This window comes from Vicugna pacos, chromosome 12 (assembly GCF_048564905.1).
Source record: "Vicugna pacos chromosome 12, VicPac4, whole genome shotgun sequence".
Lineage (NCBI taxonomy): Eukaryota > Metazoa > Chordata > Mammalia > Artiodactyla > Camelidae > Vicugna > Vicugna pacos.
Window position 1 is genome coordinate 15,968,934 of NC_132998.1, and position 19,974 is coordinate 15,988,907.

At 41.8% G+C, this 19,974-nt stretch overlaps 1 protein-coding gene across 1 annotated transcript in view; it reads left to right on the forward strand.

Moving 5' to 3' along the window:
• The first annotated feature begins 5,548 nt into the window (after positions 1-5,548).
• DBX2 (developing brain homeobox 2) overlaps positions 5,549-19,974 on the forward strand; it is a 31,923-nt gene continuing 17,497 nt past the window's right edge. The window contains exons 1-2 of the mRNA XM_072972944.1: positions 5,549-6,026; positions 18,832-18,927. Coding sequence (XP_072829045.1) covers positions 5,627-6,026; positions 18,832-18,927 — 496 coding nt within the window. The 5' untranslated portion in view covers positions 5,549-5,626. The remainder of the gene's footprint in view (positions 6,027-18,831; positions 18,928-19,974) is intronic.

The following is a 19,974-nucleotide window of genomic DNA, read 5'->3' on the forward strand; positions in this document are numbered from 1 at the left end:
CTTTGGCCAGTGACATGTGAGCAGAAGGTAAACGTGCCCCTTTTGGGCAGAAATTTTAAGAGTCAGTATGTGCTTTGCTATATTTTCTTTTCCTTCTACCAAAAAGGCCAGAATTATTTCAGACAGAGGTGACTCCACGACTTGAGTCCAGGAATAAATTCTACGTTGAGGTGAGTCCACCAAAGATGGACATGAACTTTTATTGTTTTAAGCCATTCTGGATTTTGTTACCAGGGCATGACATAGCCTATCCCTATCTTTGAACAGTGTATCCACTTGGAACAAGTCTAGTAAAACCTTACATTCACAGAGTGTTGCCTAGGAGGAGCCATTCTGAATTCTTAAGAAGTCAGAGGTGTAGCATATTTTAAAGAGATCAAAGCTTATTATTTCCAGATAGAATAAGAATCCTAATCAGAGGACTAATCAGTCGTTACACTCTATTAGAAAGGTGAGACATTGGGACAACCTAGCTAATTAAACACTGCACGATCGCAGTGTGAGAAGAAATGAAGATGTTGGTGTGTCATTCATTTAAGTGGTGGCCATTTAACAAGGTCACAGCTGGATGGCTGGTCACGTGGTGCGGGCTAAAGAAAGACAGTGTAGCCAGGGCAGAAGTGTTGGATTGGGGCTGGGGGTGATCAGCAGACGGAATGGTGGAGAGAGTGAAATACATGTATGAACTTGAAAAAAGGGAGGGCATTTGAGGACCATAAGGAAGGTCACTGGAGAATGACGCCACACAATTTAAATAGTTGACTTTCCAGCAATGCTTACTTCAGAAGCTTTGTCATATTACTCTAGTTTCCAAATAAATCAAAGCTCTGGCACTCAACAGAGGACGGGGGACTTAGGGAAAAACCTCTAGGGATTAATTTTTGTTTATTTGCCTAAAATGCTTATTATACTTCACATGAAGCAATTCTCACCAGAGACATGACACTCTGCAGCAAGCAGATTAACACATCTAAATTCGGTTTAGAGAGCCTGGACTCACAGCCTTAGGGCAGAGCTTCATGGAGGATTAACTCTTTTAGTGTACTTCATAATTTTGGCAGTAAATGTAAACAACTTAACGTTCATCTGAAAGGACTGCTTTGGTGTAAACATGGGGGAAAGTGACAAAATTCACAGTGCACTGTGCATCCTTCCTTCTGTCCAAAGTGGCAATTCAGGGCCCACCAGAAAACTCGGCAGGATTTCAATATGAATGAGAGGCACCTGTGACTGTCAGGACACTGAGCTCATGAGAAACGCTTGAAAAGGCCGCTGCTCGGCAGCGTCCAGAGTAATTTCCTCAAAATCTTTCAGTCGTTCTCCCATTTCACTTCGGGCCAAGCAGGACAAGTGGAGAAGGGGTTCGAAATGATCAATGAGCAAGGAATGCCAGGGAAACTGAATGGCCTGGAAGGAAACTGGGAAGCCTCCCAGTTACGGAAGAAAGTCGGAAAAATAGAGCTTGAAGACCGCATGCAGGGCACGGAGAGGAACACTGCCCGAGGCACGGCAAAGTAAGGCGCCCTCGCCAACAGGGCCAGCCAGGAAAGACACGTGCGGGGAGAGCAGGACAATAGGAGCGTGAGTCCTGCCAGATCAAAACTGAAAACATATTTATAAGTGTCCTTCAGCGCTGAGCCAGAGTTTTAGAATTTATTTCAAAGATCCCAGAGTACGTGGGGGTGAGATGGGGCGGACGGGATGGGAGAAAATTTAAGAAAGAATACAACTGCATGGAATTCATTTGAGGGATGATTATTGAGGAGGCTGAATATAACTAACTCTTAACATACTCCTGTGCTTTTTAAAAAAGATTATTTCCCCCCTAACTCAAGCATGAGGATGTAATCGGTCCAAAGCTCTGAGTCGTGAGTAGGTGCTGGGCTGCAGAGAGAGTCAACACACTCAGCAGTTCTTGGGAAATATGTGTCCCTGCCCCAGCCAGATTTCCAGGTTACGAAAGGGCTACAGTGGGTCCCTGAGTCTCCTCCTCTCAGTTGAGAACAGAACCTCCTCTTTCCTCAGGATCTCATCTCCTTTTCAAAGCTGTCTGATTGTTGGAGCCGGTGCTCAGAGCCTGCCAATGAGAGATCAGCAATCCCCCCTGGAGTTCACCATCCAGTGTCTGTATTACTGAGGCTCTGAGAACGCTTCTCTCTCCACCAAGCACAGAGACCTTCCTGCCCAAAGGGAAGAGTTCTGCTGATTCTGGAGGAATGGAAAGCTTCTTCAGACTCCCATTCCAGACGGAATTCTTAGCGGAACTACTGTGAGCACGTGCGTTCATTTGTTTATTACTTACAGGATTTGAGGAGACATGCTAGATGGACGCACACATGACAGAAACATCAAAATCAACATAAAAAATCTAATGTGAACCGAGGAGAGGATGGAGATGAAGGAAACACAGGCTAAGGGAGTTACTGCAATTGAACTCTAAAATTAGCTCAACTTCTTGGCTTTCAAAACACATCAGGAAACACGATGGATCTATAGTCCTCACAGTCTGATAAAACTAAGCATGCTGGTTCCGTAGGAGAGACTCTAAATTCACAGATGCCTTCTAGATAGCTCTCAAATCCTCCAGCTTCTTTCCATCATCACTACCACAAACCCAGCCCAAACTCTCAGGACCTCTCATCTGGATTACGTTAATGGTCTCCAATTAGAGTCTTCAGTCTCCATATCCCAGGCATGGTCTTTTAAAACGCAAAAATGAGATCACATCTCATGGCTTTTGAAAAATTGAGATATGACTGACATACAACATTCTATTAGTTTTAGGTATACATACTGCAAAATGATTACCATGATAAGTTTGGTTAACATCCGTCACCACACACAGTTACAGTCTTTTTTCCCTTATGCCCATTCTCATTGCTTTAAGGACAAAGTCCAAAGTCCTGAGTGCTACACGCAAGGCACAACCTGGCCCCAGCCTACTTCTCTAGCCTAATGACAACATAGGTCTAGGCATACACTTTGCTTGGTGGGCTCCCCTCCTCCTCTCCCACTCCCTGCCTTCTTTAATAGCTAACTTGCACTATTATTTTACACTTGGCTGTCCCAGAGGTTCTCCCCATCTGACCTTGAAGGCATTTGAGTTTGTGATGATGGTTGCCGGGGGACCAGATCTCCGCATAGGCCAAAGTGGTCCTTCAAGGAATGAAAACACTGTGGCAAAGTGGCCTAAGCCTCTTTGTGCATTCTCAATTATTACGTTCTTCTGCAGAAATAGCAATAGCTCCCAGCAGCTAATTAAGCACTTTAAGGGATAGAGAGCCATCCCCATAACCCTACTAGCACCGGATGTGAAAGCAAGTGTCAGACTGAATCCCACCACACATTTAAACATATATGCGCAAGCAGGGACAGAGACGGTCCTATGATAGGTTTTGGAAGCTCAATGATGTCCTGCTCTCGGCCCTTTCAAGTTCCCATTTTATAAGAAAGGTTCGCTGGAGGAAATGTGACAGCGTTCCAGCCCCGGATACTGCTAACCCTCTAGCTGGCTCTGGGCAATGAGTTCTCTAAGTCAGTGACTGAATGCAGGACTGGTTCAGAATGAAGCCTTTGGCTCCTTTCTGGAGGTTACAGGCTTCCATGTGAAGGTGGGGATGCTTTCCTCCACATCTGAAACACCACCTACTTATCTACTGAAAAATTAATTTTTAATGTCCATTTACTCACTCAAAAACTGATGTTAATTGAAGATAAAGAGAACTGTTGGGAAAGGCAGTTTTTCATCTCCCACTCGGCAGTATGAAAATGGGTCTTGGGCCTGGACCACTCCCTTACCAAGAAACAGCCCACCCAGCCTGTGCGGGCTCATCAGCTCTTCACTCCATTGGACCCCCATCTCTTTTTGACCTTCAGCCTTCTGTCTGTGGTACGTCTTTTTTTTCTCATCGTACCACTGTATCACCTCTTCTTTTAACCTATGACCCTTTAGTTCTCCCCCCACTGTCTCTTCAATCTCTCACCTTCTACTGACCTTCTAACATCCACGAACTGGTTTCTGCCTCCCTTGTTCGTCCCTATTTACTAGCCGGTGGGGAAGATGGAACTTTAAAAAGTTTTAGGCAGACCAAGTGCCAATGAAACACAAATCAACCAAGTGACTTTTTGACTTTATCTCATTAACCTGGCAACTCTAGCCAGGTTTTAAGTAAATTGAAGCTAGGGACAAAATTATTCTTAGGGCAAAGAGTAAAACTACACATGTGACTCCCAAACTTTGCAGACATCCTTTAAAAACTGTATTCTAAATAAATTCATCTAAATTTGCACAAGAGAGTGGCAATAGTAAGTGTTAATTGACAGAGGACTCACAGTTTAAACACTCCATTGACAGTTTCCAAAATAAGGAGCTTTGCGGTTGCCTTGTGGTTAACGGAACTTTTAATGACACACATGCTTTTTTCCACCTGTCTAGTCCCTATTTAGACTGTTAATAAATTGAAAAATATACACATTTCTAGGGAAAACCGAAAAACAAAAAAGAGCAACTATAATCCTAAAGAGTTCAGTGTTCTCACTCTGGTTTCTCTGCAGAGAACTCAAACACCTTTGATTTGGTGGCGGCTTTCTTGCCGTCATTTGCCATTTAACCAGCTCCAGGACCCCCTTTTCTAGATCAAAATGCATTAGATCACCTCTTCTGGAGTGATTCCTAAGTCAAATCTTACTAAAAAGCGACCGGAAATGAACTGCTGTAAGCTGAGAAATGAAAACTGAGAAATTTCTTAAAAGATCGTCAAGAAAAACTCATTTCCTTTCCTCTTAAAAACAAAACAAAACAAAAACAACGAAGCCCCATGGGCTACCCAATACGCAAATACCCCACTCTTGAAAAGGTAACGTTTCATTCGTACCACCACCACAGTCTCAGCAAGACGTGTGACTTTCTCCGATGACTATGGCCCTTCAAGACACTAGTGATTCCCATTCACTTCCCTCGGATGCCATCCACTCTTGAAGCGACATCAACACTGGAGAGCCAGGGGTCGCGCGCAACAGGTGGTGCGCCCAGCGCTCCCCAGATGCGAGCGCCGCCCGCGCTCCGGGCGCTCCTGGCCGGCGTCCACGCGCCCCGGCGCCCCGGGGGCTGCGCCGGCTCCCGAGCGAGGGCCGGGTCGGCAGGGCCGCTGGGAGGGGGGCGACCGCCGGCTTCGCGTCGCCTCCACGCCCACCTCCTCCCGCTACGCGTCCCCTCCCCTTGCCAAAGCTTGGACTCTCGGGGTTGCCCTTATTGTTGGCCGCGTCTGTCACTTTGCGGGCTGGGTGACAGGAATGGATGGGTTGGACACACCTTCCAGCCTTCTAGAAAAAAAAAAAAAACCCGTACGGTTCTGCAAAGAGAGCTGGAGGAACTCCCCCGGCGCCCCCAGAGCCTGCACTGAAACGCACAGCTCCCCCCTCCCACACTCACTCCTCCCCTCCTTTAAAAAACCGCCCAGCCCAAACAAATAATACCGTTGCAAGCCTGCGGGCGTCCGCGGTGTCCTCGCCTCCTCTCCAGGCTGAGCGCGCTCCAGCGCTGCGGGCGGCGGCGGCGGCGGCGGCGGGAGGCGGCGCGCGGGGCGCGGGCTGGAGGCGGGCGTGCAGCCGGCCCGGACGCCGCACTATGCTCCCCAGCGCCGTGGCGGCCCACGCCGGCGCCTACTGGGACGTGGTAGCTTCCTCCGCGCTCCTGAACTTCCCCGCCGCGCCGGGCTTCGGCAACCTGGGCAAGAGTTTCCTGATCGAGAACTTGCTGCGGGCTGGAGGCGCCCAGCCGCACGGGCTGCCCCCGCCCCCGCCCCACGGCCCGGCCGCCACCCTCGCCGCGGGCGCGCAGGTCCGGCCCCTGCCCGCCAGCCCGGTTCCCCTCAAGCTGTGCCCCGCGGCCGAGCCGGTCAGCCCGGGCGGGGCGCCCTACGGCACGCGGTGGGCGTTTCAGGTGTTCAGCCCCTCGGCGGACGGCGCCAGGCTGCCGGGCCGGACTCCGGGGGACCGAGACTGTACCTTCCAGCCATCAGCCCCAGGTGAGCTTGCTCTCCCCTCCCCAGCCGCGCGCTGTGCCTCTTGGCTCGCGGGTCCCGCGACCTGGGCGCGCCCCCCCGCGTGTGCAGGAACCCATCCGCCCTGGCCTGGGACCGTGCGAGGGCATCTCGAGCTCCAACGGAGATGCCGCCTCCGGGGTAAGGAGAGTACTGCCACTAACGGTGACCTCCCCCTCATCCCATCCCACCAGCTTCTCCTCTGTCCCCTTCTTTCAACAAGTGGCAGGGCTACCTTGATTTTCGGGCCTTTCCGGAGAAACCCCGAGGGCACCTCCTTGTGTTAGCGGAAAGGGCAGCCCCCTCCTGAGACCTCCCGGCTCGCTGAACCAGTTTCACGGGGTTTCCCAAGTTCAGCGTTTCTGCCCGCCCGCTCCTGTCCCGGAGGCCGCGTGGCACCCGCTTGCTGGAAAGTTCTTGGCTTGGAGAGCCCCGCGCGGCCGGTTTCGGGAGCTTCTGCCTCTCAAACTGTTGGCGACGGTCGGGGCTGTTGGAGATCGCTCGAAAAGACCTTCGGAAGGAGAGTTGCGCAAAGTTTTGGCTTTCTGCACTCTTGTATTTTGGGTCACTAAGGCGCAAGGAAATCGAGGGCGACTTTGTCTTCGTGCTGAGCCGAAAGCTGAATTGGCACTTGGAGTAGGAAGTTCATCAATAAATGAGAATTTACCAAAAGAACGGCAATTTTGGTTTGTTTGAATTCCCGCATAAAACCTAAGTGATGTAACTAGGAAGAGGATGCGGACAGTTTGGTCAAATATTAGCTAAAGCTTAAGTAGGGGCAGCTGAAATTGGCAGTGAGAAAGGGAAGAAGTCTCTTAAGAGTCTCAGAAGCTGAGATCCAGTTGGATTAATTATTTATTTTTTACTGCGTCCTTAGACGATCTTAACTCATTCTTTTAATCCCTGTGGGTTTGTCCAGAATGACTAATAGACGCTTTTTCAGCAGATTCCATTGTCCCAGCAAACTGCCGGATCAAATGTATTGCTAATGGCTTTATAGAATTTAACATGTTTAGAACCTGTCCTGGTGTTTCAGTTTGAAATAGTTACTAACAGAATGGAACAAATATAATTATATGAGCACCGGTCTCTTTCACATAGTGTAAAACCTAAATGCTAGGCAGCCTTTTTGCACCCTGGGAGAGGAACGAATACAGTTATAGCAAAGTTTATGTGCCTTGGAAATCTGGGCCACTCTGTTCTTTTTGAAGTACTAGGAAGATTAGAAACATTATAAAGCAGGTTCATTTAGACAAGAGCTAGTAAATAATGTCTAATAAAAATAACATTTAAAAAAATTTGGTGATTTTCATAACTTTTGGCGATTTGGCATTGTATTCAGAGAAGTATATTTCAAGAATTCTTAAATTTCTCTTGAACATGATTGGCTACTCAAAAAAGTTAATTTTAACCTTTGTAGATTTTCCAGATTAAATTTAAATAAACTAAATGCAAATCAAATGCAGATATTTTAATAACTCTGAAAAATAACTTTTTACAACTATTTTTATTCAAAATATTGCAGTTTTTGAGTAAAGGTTTTCCTTACTACATTCTTTTTATTTTCAAGAGTATATTCAGTCTTGTACACTTATTAAAGTATCAAAATGCAAAAAATGCTTTTTGGAGTAATTAAGAAAGTATAAGAATTCATATTTAACTTTGAAGTATTCTAATACAGCTTAACCACATATTTTTCCTAATATTTTATTTAGTCTTCATTGAACATTTGATGTTCTCCTAGGTTAATTTTTATTTGAACAAATAACTTTTTATTTTAAAAAAATCATTCTTCTAAAGAGTGCATCTAATTTTTGAAACCTGAAAAATATCTTCAAAAGATTAAAACCCTGTATATTTGTACCCACAAACATGCAGCATTTACATCTATTTACTTTTATCATTTGACAGAGAATGTAGCTTGTGAACAGTGCTCCGGTTTTATTTAAATGAGAGATTCTTGCCTTACCAAGTATTTTGGGAATTCTTTTATACTGTGTAGAATTATGAAGTTATAATGAGTGCTGATATTGTTAGCTATCACCTGAAAATTAGATGAGGTTGAAATAGTGATTGATGTTCTGTAAAGAGTATAAGAGAGATATAGAAAAGCTACTGTTTTCAGAAAAATAACAGTATTTCTTTCTGAAATGTCAGTGAACAACCAGTTCTGATCCTTCAGACAAAACTTAGGAGTGGATTCCAAAATTTGATTTTTTAATCATTTCATTGTATTGATTACCCCCTTTTTTCTCAACCTTAGTTTATGACGTGCACCAGTCTCAATGTTGAATAAGAAAACTGCAGAGTTTTAAAGTGCATTGGTGAAATACAGCACCATTTAACTAGGGGATTTATGCCCCTGCATGCATTTCTGCTTCATTATTTTTGTTACCCACTATTAATTACACCAGATACTTCATTCATTCAGCAAATGCTTACTGACTGTCTCCCATGTGTCAGGCTCTGTTCCAGGCCACTGGGATAATGACTGCCTCGGCCCCTGTGGAGCTTACAGTCCACGTTCTGTCCAACTTCATGGCTTACCAAGCATTTTCATAATTGTTAGCTGCTTTAATCCTCATTTTTAATCCTAACAGGCCAATTTTTTTCCTGCAATAAGTCCACTTGCCAGTTTTGTTTCTATCTGAAGTATCGGTTTACACATCCATGGTCTTGTGAAAGACGAAAAAAAATTGCCCCAAATCTTCATATTCCTTAGATCAGACTTTCATTGGTTATAAGAAAACAAATGAGGGCTGATGGGGTAACCAGTGCCATGTATCATGATAACAAATCAGATTGTGATGTTAGACCTGAACCCAAAAGGGAAGAAATCGGCCTTTCCCTTCATCTTGTTCTATGTCCAAAAAGTGGTGACAAATTTACAGATTATGGGTGAAAGTATGGCTGTCAGTGCTTCACCCTATAATCTTGAATCTGTTACAGTTTATTAGTGGGAACCAGGAATCCTAATTGTCGGAGATCCTTCCCTAGAAGTTCATTAAAGTTATTATTTGGTGACTATTACACTAGGCTAAAATATTCATGTTTTTGTATATAAAAGAGGGTCTTAAAATGTAAAGAATGGAACAATTTAAATTTCTCTTGGTTAGGCCACCAATTTTCTTCCAAAGAAGTGGAACAGATAGTCTTGATTTTCAATAACATTTGTTATTTTAAACATTTTAGAAAATGTTTGAAATAAAGGTAACTTCCTGAATATAATTTATTGATTTTTTAAACATTTTTTATTGATTTATAATCATTTTACAATGTTGTGTCAAATTCCAGTGTTCAGCAATTTACTGATTATTAAATCTAGTCCATGCGCTGCATATAAAAGGATTAGGAAGCAAATGTTTATTCTGGATAGGTGAGTTAAACTGTTCTCTTTTTAAAGTACTTTTGTCAAGGAAGGTGTACCGTAGTGGAACCAGATTTGTAGTATTTTCTTCTGGTGCCCTGAAAGGATTGTCTCTTACCCCTAATACTTAATGTGCGCTCTAATTTCCTTGTCCGCCTCCCAGTCCTGCTTACTATTGACCTGTTAATCCTCGACTCTCTTAAACTGCTTGCACTTATGTTTTCCTGTTCCAACTGGCAGAGTTTTGGTCCCCCCCCCCCCCCCCCCCCCGCTTTCCCTGAGATGCACTGAAACCATGCAATGAAATAGCTTCTCTTACATATTAGGCATTTTGGGGAGGGAGGAGAAGATGGATCTGTGCTCCAAGTGGGGTTTCAAGTTCAGCTGAAGACTGTGACCTGATTTAATAAGCCAGAGTTGGTCATTTGTTTTTGCTAAGGCTATGCTCTAGGTTTGTTTTGGCTAATTAAAATCACAGGATCTTGACTTTGATGCGCATTCAGAACTAGGGCAGAGAGAATGGGGGATCCAGAAAAAGATAATGCTGGGACCCATTCTAGCAGTTTTGTGCTCAGGCCATCACCCCACACATCCTTTGATGGAATTTGTAGATAATATGAAACAATAGTCTTACTACATCTTTTTTTTTTTGTAATCTGCTTAACATAGCTCTAGATTTATATTAACATACTAATAATGTTTACATAGTTCATAAGGAGTCAGCTCTGAACAAATTGTTATATGGTCCCCAAGTTACTCAACTTCTTCAGGTTCAAGAACTTCTTGCAGCGAAGAGAACCGGTAGGACTGATAGACAGTCCTTTTACTTCTGGTACAGAATGAGTCAGCCACACTCCCAACCAAATAATGTCTAAGTTGAAATTACAAAAGGGTAGCAATTTCCGTACATTTAATTTGCCTCTGACTTTAGCACTTATCTATTTCTCCATCCCTAAAGTATGCTTCTCTACTTTGTTTTAACAGCAAAAAGTCTTAATCTGTTAACATGTATTGAAGCTTTATTTATTGAGGTTTAATAATAAAACAGGAACAAATCTAGCAGGCAAGTAGGAACATTTTAGAACTTTTCCCTTAACACTTACTCAGTTTAGGGATTTAAGCGTTATTTTAAGAGGTATGTTGGTTTGAATGCCCAGAAAATTGTGTACGGATTTATGCAGGAAAAAAACATAGGATACAGAGAGTTGAGGGTTACATGTAGGAAGCCAAAGGATGCTGTATGTTGTGGGCAATTTAAAAGAATTGTCTTCTACGTCTGTGAGTCTGTTTACTAATGATTACTAAAGGGGACAGGTGGGGGAGATAAATTAGGAGTTTGGGATTAGCAGATACAGACTACTATATATAAAATAGATAAACAACAAGGTTCTACTGTGTAGCACAGGGAGCTATCTATATTCAGTACCTTATAATAACCCATAATAAAAAAGACTATGAAAAAGAATGTATACATGTATAACTGAATCACTATGCTCTACACCAAAAACTAGCACAACATTGTTAATCAACTATACTTCAATTAAAATTACTTTTAAAAGGAACATTAAAATTGTCAACAGTGGTTTTTCGCTACACTTGTTTGCCATCAATGTGGCTCAGATGTTCTACCAATGCTGTGCCTTAGGCTCTGGTGTATTTATTCCCTTTGAGTGAGCCTCCTCTTTCCTGTTCTTGTGCCCACCAGGAAAAAAAAGTCTCTTTTTGCTGTCAGAAGACATCCAATGGTTAGTTTAGCTGCTGAACAAGGATAGAAGTGGTAGCAACTTGAAAGTAAGGGAAGGAACATAGGTAGTCGCTGTGTTCCTAAAATACTTTGCGATTCTTGGCTATGAGAGTTTGCACAGAAGTGAAATATCGTCTTTCCAATAGTTAAACAAATGTGTCCTTATGTTAGGGTGAGGGATGGGAAATGCTTCCTTTACTCCTCAATCTGCTCTCCACCACCCCATTTCTCTTGCTGATCGCCCATAACGTTAGAGTCCATTTTATTATATCTTTGGAGGGGATTTGATATGTAGTTCTTAATATAGTGTACATCCCTTTAATCTTGGGATAACAGAGGCTCTAAATAAAGGTGTTTTTTTTCTTAATTACAGTGTTATTTATTTATTCTTTTTGCGTAGTGAAGATGCACAATTTTTAAATCAGTTAAATGACTTTGTTTTCGTTCAAATACACCTGGAGTCTGTCAGGAATAAAAAGGCCAATTGTACAAAGGAACAATATGATTTTTATCTAGAAATGCTTGTTAGAATCCTTAAGACTTCATTAGATTGTGCTTCCATTTTATACTCTTTCAGTAAGAAATCTGATTTTTGCCTTAACATATAACATGCTCACCAGATCCTTGTATTTTTCATTCCAAAATATTTTATTTTACTTTCAGTAATGTTTCCACTTTTAATGAAATCCCTCCCTTTCATTCTTTTTAGCCTCCAGTCAGTACTTCATTTGGCAATGCTGAGTGATTCATCACTTTATATAAGGTTCCCATAACTGATTTTATTTTTAATAGCATTATTCATTTTGTCAACCGGCTAATAGTTGGGAATATTTCAGGGGCACACTTTTTTATTTTTGTGAGTTATGTGAACAGTAAACTTAAGGCACTAAAATTCTCTCTGAAGTCAAAGATCAAAAAGCCTCTGTAAGTTTTTAGACTTTTGTTTCAGAATCAAAGCATCTGGGAAAAGGAAAGGAAAAAAAAATTCAGGTCCTTTTCTATGTATTGCTGAATATTTAATTGCCTTCTTGTTTATAAATATTCCGAAGATGAATTCAGTTTTTCCCTTTTCTTTCACATGTTCAGGCACCATGCCGTAATGACCTTGATTTTATTCATTTTAAGCGGCCATCAGAAATAGAATATACAGTACATACACTTCTGCTGGTCCTCTTGAGAAGACTCAGAATTTTTTGTTGTTTAAAATTTTAAATCCCTAATACTTTTTAAATTAAAATATGTGAAGGAATTAGTTATTCTTTGAGAAGATAGACGTCCATGGGACTCACATGGCTGACCGTGATGCTGGCTGTTGTCTGGGAGCTCACTTAGAGCTGTGCCAGCATCCAGCCTTGGACTTCCCAGGTGTCTGGAGTGTGGAGCCTGGGCTCTGAAAGGAAGAGTTCTAAGAGCAAACATTCCAAGAAACCCAGGCGATAGCTGCAAGTCTTCTTATAACCTAGCCTTGCAAGTTCCGGAATGTCACTTCTTCCCTATCCCTCGGTCAAGCAAGGCAGCAGGAGCGTCCCAAATACAAGAGAAGGGGAAACACAGGTGGCCCTCAAAGGGAGGAGTGCCAAGTAATTTGCAGCCATTTAAAATCTGCCATGAGGTAAAATCAGGATAACCATCATGAGACACAATTCCCGCCAGGTCTGTCTCGGGCTGGAGTAAACCAGCGCAGGAGTGAATCACATACTGTGGTACAGCTGGGAACTCAAGGAGCCTACGTTGAGGATTTCGGAGTTTTGAGAAGTACGGGTACGGTTCTGTGATGCTATTCTCTTCTGTGACATTGACTTTATGATACAAAGAGCAAGGGGTTTCCTCACATTTAGCTCATTTTTCGGCACTGATGGAGACCCCTTGAAGAGACAGGCAGCAGAGGAAGGAACCGCCTTTGATGATAGCAATGAACCAGGGCCCCACAGCTGGAGGAGAAGCCAGATTCTACCCACTTGGTGTTGTGAGGACAGAGGAGAAGATGCTCATGGGAGTGTCCAAACGATCGGTTATCATTACCTCTTGCTACATAGCCTCTCACTGCAGTAGGAGCCTTTCAGCAAGTCCCCCATTGTCCCACCACCTCTCATCCTCTCCTGCTAGGTGAGTTTTTAAAAAACAGAGCTTTCATCAAGTTATTCAGGAAAACCTTCATTATCCCCATTTGACTAGCAGATCAAATAAAAATACTCAGTTTGTCCTTCAAGACCTTCATTCCATCAACGGCGTTTAGCTCTAACCACATTCCTAATGTTCACACCTTTGGCCTTGTCCCAGCAGTCAGGCTGGTCCCCTTAACCTGCCCCACGTGTCACCACCATCCTTGCCTCCTTTCCTTTTGTTCAGGCCACCTGTCCTTCCTAGAGTGCCTTCTCTCTCTTCTTTGGCCATCTAAACACCTTCCAAATCAAAGTCCAGATGGGGACGTTTTTCCTGCTTAAAGCCTTCTTTGACAACAGCTTCCTAACTATACTCTTTTCTTTGTACTGGCTTGTGTATTTCAGTGGAAGTCTGGACCATGCTGCTTCTTTTTCATGTCGTCTTAGAATTGATTCCAAATTACATAGTAATGGCAGGCGTAAAGGCTGACATTACTGTATGCCTTCTACATGTCAGGCATTGTTTTGTGTTTCCAGTGGTCTCATCTTGACTGTACATCATAATCACATGTGCAGCTTTTGAAAAAATGCTATTCTAGGGGCCCACTCCTAGCCAGCCTGATTTAACCCAATTAGTGTGGGGCCCGAGCATCTTTGAGAAGCACCTCAGATAATTCTGATGTGTATTCAGGGTTGAGAAACATTGGTAAGGGAAACACATAGTACGAATTTTTTTAGATCTCATGTCCTTGGGGAATGCCTCAGATTTTATGGAACAAAACTGTATTCGGAGTGTGGAGATATTTGCATTTCATTTCTTTGATCTGCCGATTCAAATCTGGAAGTTAAGGAACATTTAAAAATAGAAATTCTTCCAGGGAGGGAAGCTTTCCGTCTTCATCCTTGTTGTCCCAGCATGCAGGGTGTTATGTGACACTTGATAGATATGCAGTAAATGTTATATGCACGGAGTTAAAAGGACAGAATCAAGTAAGTAGACACTGCTCCTGATTTATCTTCTCATGAGCTGTACCGGAACATTAAGGCCTCTGTTCTTCTGTCTCTGAAATATTCAAGACAAAAAAAAAATGCAGACTTCTGTTGTTTTCCAGGGAGCAGGAAGGTAAAGGATGACCTGACTTGCTTTCCCTTGTGACTGAAGGGAAGTTTGCATGTGGATCACATAAATGAATTACTTCCAGGCTGTGTGACAAACACACCTTATTACATAAGTGATATTTCTTAAGTCTTACTACTCAAGACAGGTGGTTGTCATTCTTCAGAGTCTTTTTTTGGGTGTCCACTGTACTCCAGATAATGTGTTCAATTGTGTCGTATTTAAAGGTCAGAAGTTTTGATTTCTCTATTCCGGGTGCCCGTGTACCCTGCACTTGTAGGAGGTCATTAAAACCATCCTTTTGAAGTCGTTCCATTTTATTCTTTCCCAGAGGTTTTTTTTTTTGCCCCTTTGGTTGCCTTTGTAAGACTTCTTGGAACCTCTTCTCAGTTCTCCTCATCCTTCTTAAAATCTGCTGCCCGGTCAGCATAGCATCACAGTGGCTCCTGAAATTTATTTGGAGGTTTTATTAGTGGTTTTTAGTATTCTTCCTTTAAAGTTTCAGCTCGAGTCAGTTAGTGCCACAGTTTGCTATGACAGCAAACCCCTCTTAGATACCTGCTGTTCTTCTCCATCAGTAAAGAAGACTGAAAAATAATAATAAAAACATTTTTAAATGTTTTGCTTGCTTTCTAGCTTGTGGCATTTTAAAAATAATTTCTCTGTAGCTAGGCTGGTAACCAGCCTTGACTGGGAAACTTTTTGTCACAGAACCATCTAGTTAAGTTTAAAAAAAAAATCAGACCAGTGCACTATTGAGTTGACTCTAAGTTCCCATCTTAATTAAACATTCAGAATGATGAATAGCTAGTTTGATTCTGTATCTTCAGATAAGTCAGAACATCTGATGAAGTGAAAAGTTCATGAAGTTTTCTGCGAATAAGCGATTTTAGTCACTCGGAGTCAGATAGTTTTGTTCCAAAAATTTTAATTCATCTGTTTGTAACTTGAAACAGATTCCCACAGGAACTGGAAGTTAGGTTTGTTGGCGGGATATGAAATTTGGAGTATCCTGAAGTGTTGTGCTGAGAACGGGTCATCACGCTGTGGAACCTGACAGTGTGTGTTTTCTCTTCCATAGGGAAAATCATTTGTTTTTCTCTTATGGAAAGCTGGGGCGATGTGGAGATATCCATTTTCTAGGCTCCATCCCTGAATAACTGGCAGTCTGTGTGCCTGAAATCCTTACCCCTCATGGCCAATAACTAAATATGATGCTAAAATATTTATGTTTTTTCTCTTTTAAAAAATGTGCTGAAAACAGTCATCGTCACATTCCAGGCGCATACCCATTCTTGAGATTGGAATGTTGATGAATGAATGAAATGGCAGGTGCGAAATTCCTAGCCAGTCCAGAGCCTGGTGTATAGTAGGCACTCCTTAAATGGTATCATAAACACTGTTCCGTAAGCCTGCGCTGAACTGTTCCTAACACGGTAAATGCGAAAGGGACTGCATCTTGATTGCGCTGATGGGCTTTGAAACGCATATCATTGGCTTGAAATTGCCTTGTTTTCTGCCCTTTTCAAAGTCTTCAAAGTGGTTCTTAATGGCTTACAAAAGTTCTAACACATCTGTTAGCTTGTCACTTGGCTTTTATCACACTTGAGTTTCCATTTTTGCTCATTGCTTTAAAAAGTGGTTGACAAACATTTTAAAGTGTTATATATATATATATATATATATATATATATATATATATATATATATTTTTAAGGCCTTGCCTTCTTTTAAATGGCTGTTTCCTCACACCAACACCCCTGCAATCACCCGCTCAGCAGGATTAGCATTTGACTTACGTTGCAGGAGCACATAGGAAAAATGGAGCACTTAATTGGAATTTCACAGTGATTTCCACATAAACCAGCTTAAACAAGGTGTATTTATGTATAGAAATTAGGAATTGACTAATCTGTGTAAATCCACGTTGTGTCAATGAGGTGAAGAAATGCTCCACAGAACTTTTAAGCCTGGTCATGTCACACACGTGTAGTTCTTCAGCCATGAGAGTTGCTACTGTAGACAGCATGGCATTTTAATTACAGCTTTATTCTATTAAGACAGGGTAGTATTTAGCAATATAACACGCCGCTCAATTAAAGCATTTCCTGGTTAAGTTTAACCCTAAGATCATCATATTTCTCAGAACCTCATTTATCACAAATGAATTTAATTGAACATTTGTTGCAAGTGAACCATTCACTTTTTTATCCTTTTTTTTTTTTTTTCATTTTTTGGGTTTTAGGGTTAGCCTGAGAAACATTTTGGCTAGAATGGTAAAACCTGTAATTTGTACATAACCGTCATTGTTATTTTAATAGTATCCCTAGCATATTTATTTTCTATGCTTGACATGGATTAAAACGTTTCTTTTTGTGTCTGTTTCCAACTATCGTGAGACATGTTTAAATGTATGCGTGTAAACACAACCTTGCTGAGCCTTTTTCTTTTACCTCAGTTTAAAAAGTGCCAAACAGCACAATAGCCGTAACTTAATTATCCACAGAGTGTCTGTTTTGGAAGTGAAATGAGTTAGTTGACAGAGATGCTTGAGAGTGAACCTAATGAGGCAACTTTTATACATGGAAATATCTTTCCATTTTTCAAAGTGCTTCATATATTCATAGAAATATTGGAAAATATAACTCTGCCTGAAGAATGCCATACACTTGTCATGTCATTTAAGATGCTGAATGCAAATAAAATGACCGATCATTTCTAAGGGGGTTTTAGTCAATATTAGAACAACTTATGATAACAATGAAACTTTTCAAAAAGTTTAATAGAACTTATTGAACACCAGCGTGGGGCTCCTTTTCATACTTTGCCGTATTTTCAAAATAGCATTAAGACAGTTTATTATTTGAAAATCCAGATATTAAAAAGCTAAATGCATTGATGTTTACAACTTTCTATTGTATTATAGAAAAGACCCTGCATTATGATTAATTTACAATTTGAAGGCATTAAGGACCCTGAGACCATAAAGTTCTTATTGGGCAATATACTTATTTTGATAAACCCTTCAAATATATTGGTAAAATAAACATGTGCTTATCAATTGGTTAATATATGAGTCTGAAATTACTGTGTTGTTGAAAAAGTCATGTATTTGTGTGAAAATAATATTCACTGTATGTGACTAAGAAAAGAAAGAAGTTGCCACTGAAAATGAAGGGAGAGTAATAAGAATATTTATTTTCAAGTTACGTTCTAGATTTCAAGGTCATCTGTTACAGAAGATCCTATGTTTTAAGGTGTCTCAGTGGGCAGAGAAGGGGTTGATTCCTGGTTTCCTGTTTCTTAGTTTTAAGATCATTCATTCATTTATTGAAAATTTATTGACTGTTAAGAATGTGCCAGCTGCTTTGCTGGGTATGCCATGGTAAAAGCAAGTTACCCACTTTCAGAAAAATCTCACCCATGTTTACATTGTATTAAACCCCACTATACTGAAGGACATGGTCCAAAGCCTGGCATATAGTAAATGGTGAATAAAAAGAGCCAGTAATGTTCTGCTGAAATCTTTTATAGCTATTTTTCATGTACTGAGGAACAGAGTTTAAATTTTATTTTCAAGAGTAGTGATAACTATTCCATGTCTATGTATTGAAAATATTCTAAATAGCATATTTTAATAAAATGAGCAAAGCAGAATTACATGGCAACTCTGAATACTATAAACACAAATGAGTTCCAATTAACTAGGTATCACTTGAGGTAAAATGTTATTACTATTCTCAAATACCTTTAAACATGTAAAAGTGATCAGAAAAAAACACTTTGTATCATGTAACTTCTCAGTAAATTAACTGTTATCAATTTTGAGACCCAACTTACCTATGGATTTCAAAGAACCTTCTGAGAATAAACAGTAGAGTAATATAATCTGAAAAAAAGGAAAATTCTGCACGTAACATCCAAATTGTTTCTTGTTAAGTATTATCTCTAGAGCTGTGCTGTTTCGTGCCTCTAGACACACGAGTCTATTTAAATTCAAAATAACTTAAGAATTCAGTTACCCAGACATACTAGCCACATTTTAAGTGCTTGGTGGTGCTCGGTGGTGTGGCAGGTAGATACCATATAGGACCGTGCAGATGTAGGACGTCTCCACCACCACAGATGGTCCTCCTGGACAGTGTTGCCCTAGGATGTTTTAAATAAAGGAGTATTGGGTATTTACGACTAATAACCACACAGAAAATGAACTATTACGTTTGGTTTTGATCATTTGAGTGTTTACCACCACAGTGTGTCCAAATCTTGGTTAAACTATCCAGCAAGCTCTTTTACGGATAAAGACTACTTTAAAATGACTTTGATTTCAGTAAAAGCTGTAACTTAACTCAAGGCTCAGAAGGTGTAGTGCTTTAACTCCGTGACTGTGGGGAAGCTGGAATTTTGAAGACTGTCTGAAAGAAACGGCTAATCAATGACATCAATGCTTTTCTCTGCAGTGCCTCCCAAACCTCCCTTTCTGAGCGCCCCGCCGTTCTGCTCGGCGTGCTGCGGGGGGTCCTGTCGGCGCCCTGCGGCCCCCACTGCTTTTCCAAGTAAGTTTTTAATGCTTCATCAGCAATGCCTCAGTTATTCTGTAAACCAAAGCAGCAGGATTTAATGGGCTCTGGAAAACTGATTTGGTAATGCAATGGCAAAGAGCTAATTCCTCACTAAAAATCACAGCGGTCCTATTCAGGAGGTTTCCAGAGATTTATCAAACCTCAGCACACTGAGCGATTGTGAGCCCTTTCTGATGGCATTGAAACCCAGGGCTGACACACCACGGAAGGCGACTTGTTTTCCACTGGATATAAAAGATCTCAGAGGGACCAGTTTGGCTCTTTCTGAAATGTGTGGCTATACTCAATTAAAGAAGGAAAAAGAAAAGAAGGCAGGATAAGAGATGGTGCTCTGTAGAATTTCCATTCAGCTGAAAATGCGACACAGAAAGTCACCAGGTGTCCACAGAAAATGATTAAAAATTGTCACGATTGGAAAAGGAGATAAATACCTTCTCTTCTGATCTTGAAGAAAGCCAACCGAGGTTGTAGGAAATATTTTCAAGAGAGCTTTTCTTCAAACATTACACAATTTGAATAGTGCCCGGGGAAGAGGGAGGACGAGACTTTTCAAAAACTTGCGGAGTGTGCGCGCGCACACACCAGCAAAAGGAAAAAATGTCTAACTGAAAATAAAAATAGAATCCCCCTTGATCTTGAGATTTCTAGGTCAAATGAGAATCTGCAGGCAGGGGATTCGAGTTTATGATAAAGAAGCCCAGTGGAGGGGTACATGCATTTCAGCTTCCCCGAGAGAAAACATTGATTTGTGTTAACAGCTCTGTCAGGTGAGGAGTGAAACAGGAGAGTCAGGCCAAAGTCTGGGGTGCTGGCACTGCTGAATTCAGATCCCTGCTGCCTCTCGCCGTGCGTTTTATGAATGCTCCGGGAGAGCAGTTGCTCACCAGAATGATTCCTGACAAGTGAGGCAGCAAATGCTGGCCGTTTAATGAGCTGCAAGCTTCTGGGCATCTCTTTAGGGGGCCGGTACTTTCCCACAGAGCACTTTACACGGCTGGGGCCGGCCACAATGGGTGACAG